General features: G+C 39.5%; 1 protein-coding gene across 1 annotated transcript; it reads right to left on the reverse strand.

Moving 5' to 3' along the window:
- Nucleotides 1–880: 880 nt before the first annotated feature.
- LOC130884704 (uncharacterized) lies at nt 881–11,001 on the reverse strand. The gene is made up of 3 exons (XM_057785847.1): nt 10,950–11,001; nt 10,362–10,802; nt 881–1,197 (listed from the first exon to the last, which is right to left on the reverse strand). Exons 1-3 carry the CDS (start codon nt 10,999–11,001, stop codon nt 881–883), a joined length of 810 nt encoding a protein of 269 aa, XP_057641830.1.
- Nucleotides 11,002–13,536: the final 2,535 nt, after the last annotated feature.

Here is a 13,536-nt window from a genome sequence, read left to right on the forward strand (position 1 = left end):
GGATATGGAAAAAGAAATTGCTGAAAAGTTGAAAAACATGTATGATATATTCATTTTTATGCATTCCTCAGCAGATTCAGGCCCAGCACACATGCTTTCAATGAGGTTTCAGCTCAATTTACCCTTAACTCTCTATTCCTTACTTCTAAGAGCTTTCCTTCATCTTGGGTCAAGTCTGAGTGTAAAATGGTGGAAAATACCTTGACTTCTTCTGAATTTCTCTTGAACAAGAGATATTGATGAGATGAGGGAAGTTTGTCTTTCTAGATTCCAACTACATTATGAGACTCACTGTATTTTCTAAAGTATCAATACAATCAGGTGCTGCATTCACGCAACTGTCCTTCTCTACTGTGGTCTAGCTGGCCTTCAGTATCTCAGACTCAGTACCAGATGCAAAGACAATGATATGGAGGGACTCTCCAGGAACCACCATAAGTTACCTGGGTGAACTCCTCATAATGTATCTCTGACTACTTCACTGACAATGGCTCTGCTTCTCTAAGTTTCACAAGGGAATTTCTTTGTGCTTCCAGATGCCTAGGCTGAGGTATGTGCTGTTATAAACATCAAGGAAATCAATACTTTAAATCATTCTGGTGCAAGATTGCCAAGTAAAGATAAATACTACACATGGTCTCTGTGGATTTTTTTAAGCTAAATTCTTTCAGGACAAAATATTAAAAGAAAGCACTCACAAAGACTGTTACTAAATTGCATAATGTGAGGTTTTACTTGGAAACAGACTTCTGAGCAGACCACAGATGAAGGAGTCATGGTTTGGACATTCTGGCCTGGGTGTGCAGGTGTTCTCATCAGGGCTCCCTGAGAGATGCTATGCTCAAGGAACTCCAGTTTTTGTTCAGCTTGTGCTATCTTTTCAAACACTGTGAGTATGTTCCCAGAGTGCACAGTAATACTTCCCTGAATCTTCCACTTGTGAGGCTGAAATGACAAGGCTGATGGACTTGGCTGATCTCTTGAAGGTGATAGAGTAGCGGTTGCTCTTCTCAGTCCGAGTGGAAGAAGAAATTTGGCGAAGAAGATAAATCATTTCTCCACTAAGAAGCTGCTTGTACCAATAAAGATAGTATAAGCTCCAACTTGTTTCATATGAACAATCTATGGTGACTTCTTTTTCCTCCTGCGTGGTTATGGTTGATTGTAGCTGAGTCACTTTCTGGCCCAAATTGGATCCTGAAGAACAATTGAAAGAAAGAAAAAAGTTTATTCTGTGACAGTTTGAACAAAACACAGTTGGAATCTGGTACCTTGAGACATAAGACAACCCTAACTGAAGATATATGTTGCTTGCTTATCTCTAGTTCCTGTTCCCCATCATGTCAACGTGAACTGCCATATTCCTGGGGCAATGTTTCCTGCTTAATATACTTAACTATATGTGAAACATACATACCAGAGAAGGCCAAGGCCACCAACACAGAGAGCAGGCTGTGGAGAGGCACGGGGTGCATGTCTGTGTGTTTCCTTGACCTTAGATCAGTGTTAAGTGTCTCAGTACTTGACACTGCTCATGTATTTGTTCTGTTTCTTACATCACCTCAAACAGGAAATGGGGTTTTGTATGATCATAGGCCACAAGTTCCTTGTACAGAGAGAAAAAGTGTAGCTCACCACAGACTTTTACTTGCTTCTTGTCTTTCTTGATAGTTAAAAGAGGCAGTACTTAAAAGGAAGAATGGGAAAATCTGCCCCTGCTGATGGTGATTCTGATTTGCACTCATGGTTGTTATTCAGTGGGAATATTTGGGTGACCCAAAGTCAGATTCATCATGAGCTATGTACGATTGTTATATTTTTACTTCTCTACATTTATTGTCTAATAAAGCTTAATTAAAATAAATAATGATAAATCCATGCATTTCCTGTGAAACACTGACATCTGAAAGAATCTTTCTCCTTTACTGAGTGCTAGGGTCCCTATAAATTCAACAATTAACAGGATTACTTTTAAACCACATGGTGAAGGGCAGTCCATCAGAATTCCAGACGATCCCCATTTGCTCCTGTTCTGTGAAACTGTAACAGGAATAAGATAATGGTATTCAGAGGCTGAGGAGATGCTAATGTGACAGTTCCTGTTGTGAATCATGAGGACCTATGTGTTGATCTCCAGACACATAAGAATTCAGTGAATGTGGGTGCAGCTGAAGTCATAGCACTGGGAAACAGAGATAGGGAATCTGGGGTTTTCCTACTCAGTCAGTCTAATTCAATTGGTGAGCTTTAGTTTAAGTGAGAACCACTACCATATAAATGTGAAAATAGAGAAATAAATAAACAAATACATTAACGAATGAATGTGGAGAGCAATAGAGGAAGATATTCAATGTTGATCACTGGATTATATGCACACAGAAGGAGAGAAGAGAGAGAGAGAGAGAGAGAGAGAGAGAGAGAGAGAGAGAGAGAGAGAGAGAGAGAGAGAGAGAGAGAACAGAGGCATATAAAAGTATCACTAATTTGAAAATATACTTTTGCAAAACCTGATTAACTGTAAAAGTCTAACATCATGGTTTATTCAGAAGATGTCTTGTTTTCTCCACACAAAGAACTCTACTTATTACAAGTCCTAGAAGCTTCTATACCATGCCCTGAAGTATTCACTTTCACTTGTTAAATTCTGTGTATTTTTAAATGTACAAAATGGGATAATGATAATCTTGCTATGCCTCTCCTTGACTCAAGCCTATTACATGTACATGACACATATAACCAGAAAGCACATAGGACTTTGCTAATCCCTCATAAATTGTTGGTTGAACTTTTGTGTACTGCTGTATCATCAATTAGACTGTACCTCTTAATCTTTCATTTTCTCTCTTTATCCCAATGGAAGAAATGAACCAAATGCATCAAAAAAGAAAAGTACAAACAAGGTCTCTGAAATAGTTCCATGTTCCTACAAGTCCACAAGAGTACACAGTGAAAGTACAGCTGACAGATCAATAGACTAACTCATGGGAGTATAGTCTAGTGAGGAACCCAATTTGCAGAGCTTCAGGAACACCTGCCTTTTGAATAGTCTCTATCCTTTCTGTTAAAACCTTGTGAAGCCTACAGGCTTTTGTAGTAAGATCTAATGATTCTCTGAATTTCCTCTGTGTCTGTGGTTATGTTCCCCTTTTCATTTCTGATCTTATTAATTTGCAAATTCTCTCTCTGCCGTTTGATTAGTTTGGATAGGGGTTTATCAATCTTGTTGATTTTCTCCAGGAGCCAGCTTTTTGTTTCATTGGTTCTTTCAATTGTTTTCTGTGTTTCTATTTTGTTGATTTCAGCCCTCAGTTTGATTATTTCCAGTCTTCTACTCCTCCTAGGTGAGTCTGCTTCTTTTTTTTCTAAAGCTTTCAGGTGGGCTGTTAAGTCTCCAATGTGTGCTTTCTCTGTTTTCTTTAAGTGGGCACTTAGTGCTATGAACTTTCCTCTCAGGACTGCTTTCATAGTGTCCCATAGGTTTGAGTATGTTGTTTCTTTATTTTCATTGTCTTCAAGGAAGACTTTAATTTCTTTCTTTATTTCTTCCTTAATCCAGGTGTGGTTCAGTAGTTGACTGTTCAGTTTCCATGAGTTTGTAGGCTTTCTGGGGGTAGCATTGCTACTGAATTCTAGCTTTAATCCATGGTGATCTGATAAGATACAGGTGGTTACTAATATTTTTTTTGTAACTGTGGATGTTTGCTTTGTTACCAAGTATGTGGTCAATTTTCGAGAAGGTTCCATGAGCTGCAGAGAAGAATGTATATTCTTTCCTATTTGGGTGGAATATTCTATAGATGTCTGTTAAGTCCATTTGATTCATTGCCTCCATTAATTCTCTTATTTCTCTGTTAGGTTTCTGTCTAATTGACCTGTCCATTGGTGAGAGAGGAGTGTTAAAGTCTCCTACTATTAATGTGTGCAGTTTGATGGCTGCCTTGAGTTTTAGCAATGTTTCTTTTACGTACGTGGGTGCTTTCATATTAGGGGCATAGATATTCAGGATCTATTGGGAGCTCACCAAGGCCAGCTGGACTGTGACTGAAAAAGCATGGGATAAAACAGGACTCTCTGAACATGGCAGACAATGAGAGCTGATGAGAGGCCAAGGGCAATGGCACGAGGTTTTGATCCTACTTCATGTTCTGGCTTTCTGGGAGCCTAGACAGTTTGGATGTTCACCTTCCTAGACCTGGATGGAGCGGGGAGGACCTTGGACTTTCCACAGGGCAGGGAACCCTGACTGCTCTTGGGACTGGAGAGGGAGGAGGAGTGGGGGGAGGGGGAAAAGGGTGGGAGGAGGGGGAGGGAAATGGGAGGCGGGGAGGAAGCAGAAATTTTTTTTTCAATAAAAAAAAAAAACCTTGTGAAGCCATAGTGTTCCCATTTTCCATAGTGGGATTCATCCTGAAATATCTCAGCAGTGTTTTTCTCATTTACTGAGCATGTCTTTCTTCTGTACTGGCACTGGATGACCTTTTTCCACACTCTGGGACCCTGGTGTGAAAGTATTCACTCAGTCAAAGAAATCATTGTCCTCATAGTCAGGTCTACATGAAGCTACCCACCCCCTTGCATGCACACACACTATTATCCTTAATGCAGGATATCCAACAAGGGAAGGAGGTTTGTGAATAGACCCCATAAGAACCTCAAGAGATAGGCATTGAGAAGGAGAGATAGCATGTCTGCCTTTACTGGAAAACAGGTCTGGGAGGCTTTGAACTCTCAGGAGAGTGTAACATACTGGTTTTTGCTCACCCCTAACATGCTATTAATATTCTATATTTATCTTCACCCTGGTTTCAATTGACATGGGTCTTATTCTAGGAAACTTACTGTTTGTGCCTTTATGCCTAGAGGTACAGGAAAAAAAGCTTGAACCACTAAACCAGTTCCAGAAAAAGGGATTCAATCAGGCACCCTTCTGCTTAGCCAGAGGTTGGTAATGGCAGTCTCCAAAGAAATTTCCTTAGCAAGGTATTTAATTCAGTTAGCAAGATGTCAAAACAAATCAAGCACCACAGCTTTCCTCCAGGGGCTTATGCTGGTTATCAAGGTTACCACAATGCTGTGTTCCCAGCTGCCAAGAAAGGAAGGGGGAGTGCTCAGAACATACAACAGCACTTCTGAATTTTTCTTCCCTCTTTTCTACATTTACTATAAACTTCTAGCTTAACTAGTCACTAGAAATGTAGTTAGAACACTAAAGTCCCCTGTTTTCCTCTTCTTAGAGTTCTGTTCTGATTTAAAGTCCCATCCTTAATTAATCCTCCCAGTGTCTGCTGGGGAGCTTCATAACCACGCCCTCTTAAACATAGTAGTAAGCTACTAGGTGGCCTGCTTTTTCAGACTTACTGATTTTTGTGGCTCTGTGTAATACTAGTTTGGTATCATTGTTAGTGCATATGGAATTGGCAATTGTGTCTGTATGTATATATAAACTGAAAGGTTTGTGAGGAATGGAAACATTTTTGAAGTACAAAGGGAAAACATAAATAGGAAACATATTTGAGTTGATTTATTCACCCTCAGACAATTTTAGTCAGTTTTTACTAGCTATAAGCATTATGTTCTGAACCCTGAAGGACTGTTGAGCCTAGAGTTCAGAGGCCCCCAATACCAGGTCTTACTATGAGTTTAAATAACCAGTCAACATGTACATCAAGGACAAGATTTTAGTATCTGAGATATACGCTTCTGCTCATCTCACTGCTGAGGGCTGACAGGTAGTACATGCCCTCAACTGCAGTCTCTGTGGCTAAGCACAAGACCATGGGAGTCACAGTAGCCTGTGGAGCTCAGGATGACAGGGCTGTGCCCTGCTCTAGTTCTCCACAGAGCAGCTGGATGCTCTCCATGCTGCACAACTTTTCTTGTGATGTAATCGACAAACAATAATTTCTAGTGAAGATAAAGGTCCAAGTTGGTGGACAGTGGAAAGCAGTGAAAAGCTCTTGCTGCTAATCATAAAGATTGATGTTCAGAACCCACATGACAAACTGAGTGCCCCCACAAAGTCTGCAACTTCAGGTTTTGAGTGATTGGATGCCATCTTCTGGCCTTCACATGCACACAGGTGTGTGTACCCATGTATACACACAAGTTTGTGTATACTTACATGGGCATGTACTCACCCAAAAGTAAACAAAACCAAAATCTTTTTAAAATAAGGCTTAATATTTAAGGAATCATGCCAAAGAGATTATTTATTCATGTAAATGCGGAGTAGGTGTAATGGGGTTGTGTATCCCTGATGGCATTCTATTTCTGTGAAGATATACCATGAACAACTTCACTATTACAAAAAAGAAAAAGAAACACATTTAATTAGGGGATTGCTTGCAATTTCAGAGGTTTAGTCCATTATTGTTGGAACATCATTGTCTAGGTTTGGGTTTATGCTGCTGTGAAGAGGCACCAGGATCATGGCAACTCTTTTTTTTTTTTTAATATTTATTTATTATGTATACAATACTCTGTGTATATGCCTGCAGGCCAGAAGAGGGCACCAGACTCCGTTACAGATGGTTGTGAGCCACCATGTGGTTGCTGGGAATTGAACTCAGGACCTTTGGAAGAGCAGGCAATGCTCTTAACCTCTGAGCCATCTCTCCAGCCCTCATGGCAACTCTTATAAGGAAACCTTTATTTGGAGTGGCTCACTTGCAGCTTTAAAGGTTCAGTCCATTATCATCATGGGGAACATCATGACCTATAGGTATACATGGTGCTGGCTGCATCTTGATCAGAAGGCAAGAGGAAAATGATCCATGACACTGGGGAGTATCTTGAGTGACAGAGACTTCAAAGCGCCACCCGCACAGTGACACACTTCTTCCAAAACAAGGCCAAACCTGCTTCAACAAAAAGACACTACCCAAGAGTGCCACTCACTTTGGGGGGGCATTTTCTTCCAAACTACTATAATGGTCAAAAGAATGATGCATGGTAAACAATATCTTGGATATATATATATATATCCTCCAGTAAACAAGACAGAGGGACTTTTACCTCAAGTGTAGTGTGCTCCCTTGATTGATTTTGGACATGATTTCATGTCTCCTATGCTAAATATTTACATTCAATTTATATGACATGTTTATTCTTGTTGGCTGTCAGATCATAGGTATAGAACCCAGTGTGGTCAGTGTACTCTGTATCTCAATATGGCCTTCTACTTCACTTTTGTAATTTCCCAGATATAATATTTAGTGCATCCCAGGCAATATGCTTAAATTGTCCTATTCTGAAAAAGTTCTAGGAAAGGGTATCTCTGCTAACATTTAGTATAAATAAACCAGGGTTTATTTATGTTTTTCTAATTATGTGTTTTTTGTTATTTTTTGTATCATTGCTGTCTTTGTTATATTCATGAATAAAAGTCACTGAAACTGAAGTAAGTTTGTCTACAACATTAGACTGTTGTTGGCCCCATTCTTTCAGGTCCTTATGTCCCCTGTCTATGAGATAAACCCCACAGATCAGTGAAAGTCAACAAATCGTCATGATGGGGAACTTAGTGGCATGCAGGCAGGTACTAGGGCAGTAGCTGAGACCTATATCATTATGTGAAGGCAGAAAGAGAAGGCTACTCACTCTATTGGCTAGACATCCTAATTCTTATAATCCTTTTAAATATTATCACTTCCATGTAGTTAAAAATTTAGATGTATGAGCCTGTGGCAGCATTGCTTTTCAAATCACCACATTCTTCTTCCTGGTCCCCACCGGCTTGTAGACATGTCATAATGAAAAAATGCCCATCTTCAAAAACCCTGATTGTATATCACAGTCTCAACATGTTTAAAAGTCCAAAGTTCAGAGTCTCTTCTGACTCAAGGCAATCTCTTAACTGTAATTTGCTATAAAATCAAAATTTAAAAACAGATTACACACTTCCAACATAAAACACCAAAGAATATATATTATTATTAAAAAGGGAGGAAAGAAAGCATAGTAAGGAAATGCTGGAACAAAACAAGACTGAAAACACCCTGGGCAAACTGCAAAGTCTGCACTTCTGTCTGATGTCAAAATTCTCTTCAGATCTCCACATCCTTTCAGCTTTCTTGACTGCAGCACACTTCTTGCCCTTGGGCTCATTCCGCTACCTGTTAGCTCCTTTCCTTAGTAGATTTATTTAGTAGACTCTTGGATTTCTAACAACTTGGGTTCTCTAAGGCATGCAGGTTTAAACTTCATAGTTTCACACACCTGCCTATCTGGATTCTCTTTCAAGGACACCCCTGTGGCATGCCTGGGCTCAGTGGCTTTCCTTAGTTCTAGAGAGAGATTTTAAGTGTTCATTCTTGACTCTAAAGTCAAAACACATGACTAAAATTGCCAAGTTCTGCTGCTTACTGGGGCTGGAACATAGCCTCCTTGTTGAACTACAGCTTCACAACTTTCTGATTTCAATTGTCTCCTTCACTGCCTAAGCTTGACTACCCTGGCACTCACTCTGTAGACAAGATTGGCTTATAACTCAGAGATCAGCCTTAAGTGTCACATGAAGATTCCCAAGTGGTGATGATTATGAGGAGCAGTAGGAGGGAGAACATGAGCAAGGAAGTCAGGACTGCGAGGGGTGCACCCACCCACTGAGATTGTGGGGCTGATCCAATGGGAGCTCACCAAGGCCAGCTGGACTGGGTCTGAAAAAGCATGGGATCAAACAGGACTCTCTAAACGTGGCAGACATTGAGGGCTGACTGAGACACCAAGGACAATGGCACCGGATTTTGATCCTACTGCATGTACTGGCTTTATGGGAGCCTAGTCTGTTTGGATGCTCACCTTCCTAGACCTGGATAGAGGAGGGAGGACCTTGGACTTCCCACAGGGCAGGAAACCCTGACTGTTCTTTGGACTGGAGAGGGAGAGGGAGGGGAATGGGGGAGGGGAAGGGAAATGGAAGGTGGGGAGGAGGAGGAAATTTTTAATAAAAAAAACTAAAAAAAATAAATTAACCTGTTTTCACTGTCTATCAAGTCTCTTTAAATACTTTCCAACCACTCAATCCCTAGGAAGCTGAGATTTCTATCTTGAGGTACCCAGAATTTTCCAGTTCTCTCTTCTGCATCCTCAAGGATGCTTTTTCTCTCCTGCTGATGTATAAGTCAGGTGTTTGTATTCAGTAAAGCCTATTCCAATCTGATATAAATACTGCTCCCAATTTCTACATCAAGTTTAAACTTGAAAGAACATAATACTTTTGAGGACATGGGGAGTTCACCTGCTGATATTGTGAGATATATTGCCTACTGCTAGGAGCCAACTAGCATATTTCCTTTTTAATTTTCATTTTACATACTGAAAATTATTCACTGTGGATAAGGAGAGCTTACAGAATTTGCATGTTTAATTTAATATCTTCCACATTGATTCTGTTGTTTTTGGTTTTCTTTTTTTGTTTGTTTTGGTTTTGGTTTTCTAAAAGAGAGTTGCTTAAGCTAGACTCTCAAACCTAGACTCAAGCATTATGCCTGCCTTGACTTCCTAAGTGGTTACAGTTAACACAACCATCAATTACATGGCATGAAACATTTAAATTTATAAACTAAAGTTTTTTTCAGTGGAAATCTTAGTATTTTGCAGAATTAAGTGAGTAAACACACAAAGTATTCGACAAGAAAGTCCTTTTTCTAGTTCATGTACTTCGGCTGCTTTTATAAGCTAAAAATTACATTCAAAACTGTATTTTCTCATTTACAAAATACACATGTAAAATTATTTCTTTAGTTAAAGTTATGCATTTTCACTATATGAGTAAATTCCATTCTTCCCCCAATGATATCATTTGTCTATTGTAGACACACTTACAGTCTTGTATGTTTAAGTTAACACACCTGAATTTCTTGAGGTAATTGGGTATATAAGTGACAAAATAAGAGGAATTAGAAGTGGACAATAGTCATGTAAATCACTGCTTCTCTTGTCATCAGAGAAAAGTAAGGCAAAAGACTATTCTATATGATTTCCAGCACAAAAGTCACAATGAACACCTTGGGGTGTAATAACCACACATTAACAACACTGTTGACAGGAGTATAGGGTGATGGGGACTTTATAAATTCCACTTGGTAAAAACCAAGTACACATCCAAGACAGGCTCCAAAGCTACAGTGAAACCCAATCTCAAAAAACAAACAAACAAAACAAAACAAACAAACAAATGACAAACTAAGCTAAATTAAAACCAAGCACACAGAGAACTATTTGTATTCACCTAAACTAGTTAAGTAAACACATGTAAAACTTCAGTGGTGCATGAGTAGCAAAGGAAGACTGGAGAAAAGCAAGCTATGATTTCACCTGGGTCTGTCTGTGGCCTGAATGAGTCTAATCCTTAAGTTTACTGAGCCACCAGGCATTTTCTGCAAAGGAAAACTCCTCTGCACCTTTGCCAGACTCAAACCACACAGTAGGGGTTTGCTGGAGCCTCCACTGCAGGTTTGGGTGTGGGCTGCAGGTGCCTGGAGAGCACTGTGTACTTGCTGCACAGAAGTAGGTGGCTGAGTCTCCAGGCTGAGAATCTCTGATATGCAAGGAAAGCTGTTTATTACTTTTACTGAAGAAGACTGTGAATCTTTCATCTTCCTTTTTGTTTGACACTGAATGTATGTCTATCAGTAATGCAGGGCCTTCACCATGGAACTGCCGGTACCATGGGAAGTAGTTAAATGCGCTGTTCTCATAAGTGCAGTTTAGAACTGAAGTCCCTCCTTCCAAGACTGACAGAGATTGTGGGCTTTGTCTAACCTGCTGCTGGTCAGGTCTCTCCTGCTGGCCACTCACCCCTGTGTAGAGAAATAACAGTTGTTATTAGATTTCCTTGTATGTCCTACCTGATTATGGTTTCATCATTCATGATTTTGTCTGGTTCCCAAGTTATTTCATGCCTCCAAATTAATCTTATATCCTGGATATTCTCTTCCATGACTTACAGGCTAGGTGAAGGGTTAAGACTAATAATGACGCTTTCAGGATCTTGCCCATTCTTCCTAGACTGTAGCTTGTGTAGTACTCTGGTGGCCTTTTATCTCCCCAGAACACAGACTTCAACTTCAAGGTGACTTAGTACTTTCAACAGGCTCCGCCTCTTAAAAACACTTTGTCTAAAGCTAATTCTGATGTAGGAAGTACTTCCCCATTTTGCCCAAATTCATTATCACTGAAAATGCAGACACTAAGAATCAGAAATCCCCTTATTGTAATCCTACCAATATGCAGTGATGGTGGAAATGTGAGCTCATCTAGCCACCAAGAATATCATTGTGGATTTTCTGAACTATACAAAGAAAAAAAAGAAAAAGGACAAGAGCAAGAGAGAGAAAAGAAAAGAAAAAAGTAAAGAAAGGAAAGGGAAAGAAAAATGAAGAAAAAAGAAAAAGAAAGACTAATGATCCAATGATCCAGGAGAACTGAGGTCATAATATAAGAGAGACACCTTCATATGCATGTTATTGACAGCACCATTCACTATTGCCAGGATGCAGCTGCAGCCTAGGTACCACCTGTCAACTGACGAATGCAGAAATTACTGTACCTGAAATAACAGAGTAATATTCAGCCACTAGGAAAAATGAACTGGCACCATCTGCTGGAGAAAGCTGGTATTGATGGACATTATGTAAAGCAAAATAAAGCAGACATATAGAGACAAGTGACACATACATGTTCTCATATGTGAAAACTAATAAAAAGAAGAAAAAAAGAAAGTAAAGATGGTCTGAGAATTGAAGTTATACAAATGAGTTAGATGAGTGGGAGAGGGTACAGGGGAAAGGAGAGGACCACAGAGGGGGAGGCAAGATGACCATGAGGAAATCACTGCAAATGCATATACTAAAATTTTACAGCAAACCCACTGTCATGTACAGTTATTGTGTGCTGATGATTATGGCAATTATATTATTAAAGGAAGGATCTGATGTAGGAGTTCCTTCTGTTTGTGTGTTACTTTCATTGGTTAATATTGGTTAATAAATAAAGAAACTGCCTTGGCCTAGTCGATATTGCAGAACTTAGGTAGGCGAAGAAAACAGAACTGAATTCTGGAAAAAGGGCAGAGTCAGAAAAGCCATGGATTCTTTGCCTAAGATGAATGCCAGTTAGAATCTCTGATAAGCCACAGCCATGTGGCAATACACAGACTAATGGATATGGGTTAAACTAATATATAAGAGTTAGCCAATAAGAAGTTAGAGCTAATGGCCAAGCCATGTTTTAATGAATACAGTTTCTGTGTGATTATTTTGGATGTAAACTAGGTAGGTGGCTGGGACAAAAAAGGGCCTCTCTCTTTTTACAATAATTGGTGGCCCAATGTGGCCAACTAACTCCACGTGAAACCTGAGAAGGCTTGAAAAAGGAATTCTAGACAGGATACACACACACATACACACACACACACACAAATATATATGTATAGATAGATAGAGAGAGAGTTTAATACAACTTTTTGCTATTTGCTGTCGGTGTACTGCAGAGATATTTTCTTGATTCACCAGCCTCAGCAGGAAAAAAGTGGCAGTTTAAAATGCTGGCTTTCTGGGCTATGCTGCAAGTTTGACCTCTATCTCTTGCAGGAGACAGAGCATTTGGATGGGATTTGTGATCAGACTGCTGCAACTTGCTTGATGGTGACATGGACCAGCTTTGTGCCTGGAAGTGGTGCTGTGTGCTTGGCTCTCAGAGGCACTACTGACTCCTCCATTCTGGACTGGGTGGGGCAAGTCTGCAGTACTTATATTTGACCTAGGAATGTCTCAACTTAGATTCTTAAGCACTTAGCGTTTTAAAAGTGCAAAGCAAAAGTGTTCCTGGACAGTAAAGAATTACAGATTCACAATAGGACAGATTCAGACATAGAAGACCTCTAAATGGGTCACAGTGTTGGATAAATGTATGTAGCTTTGGGAGAGAGAAGAAAAAGAGTATAGAGAGTCATAAAATAGATTTACTGCTTTTTTATAAAAAAGGTAAAGCCTTTAAAGAGACAGAGTAAAGTAATAAAGTAAAAACAAGCCACGTAAAGATGAAAAATTCACAGAGAGTCTAGATTATGTATATTACTGTGTTTTCTTTAAATTTTTACTGTGAAGGAACGAAGTACAGAGAAACATTTCATTGTGTGGACGGCTAAGCTAAACCAGCATGTATATTATAAAGGTATCTTGACTTCAAAATTTGAGTCTTAGGATATGGTGCTTTGGAAAAGAGGTTGTTCTTTTATTTCACAGAAGATGAGAACTTGCGGGTTGCTTCTACACCAATATGGTTTCATAAACCAATGCCTCCTGAAAGGTTTCCATGAACATCCTCAAAAACTTACTTCACTCAATTTCTGACTGAGATGAACCTAGCACATAGGATACACAATGAAAGACTTGATTAATCACACCCCCATACAGCATGAAGCAGTTCGGAGAGAAAAAACTATGCCCATATTCCCAAATATTGTTTATAAATGTTCTTTTACATTTAAAGGGGGATATGATATAGGTATGAATAACTTACATTGGTATGGAT

This window comes from Chionomys nivalis, chromosome 12 (assembly GCF_950005125.1).
Source record: "Chionomys nivalis chromosome 12, mChiNiv1.1, whole genome shotgun sequence".
NCBI classification, from domain to species: Eukaryota; Metazoa; Chordata; class Mammalia; order Rodentia; family Cricetidae; genus Chionomys; species Chionomys nivalis.

Excerpts from the sequence above, each read along its gene's own strand:
- LOC130884704 (XM_057785847.1), bottom strand. The coding sequence starts at position 11,001 with ATGGGCAAGATCCTGAAAGCGTCATTATTAGTCTTAACCCTTCACCTA. Across the intron at positions 10,803-10,949 it reads CTTAACCCTTCACCTAGCCT|GGGTGAGTGGCCAGCAGGAG; the intron begins GTAAGTCATGGA and ends TTCTCTACACAG. Across the intron at positions 1,198-10,361 it reads AGAAAATGCCTGGTGGCTCA|GATCCAATTTGGGCCAGAAA; the intron begins GTAAACTTAAGG and ends ATTGTTCTTCAG.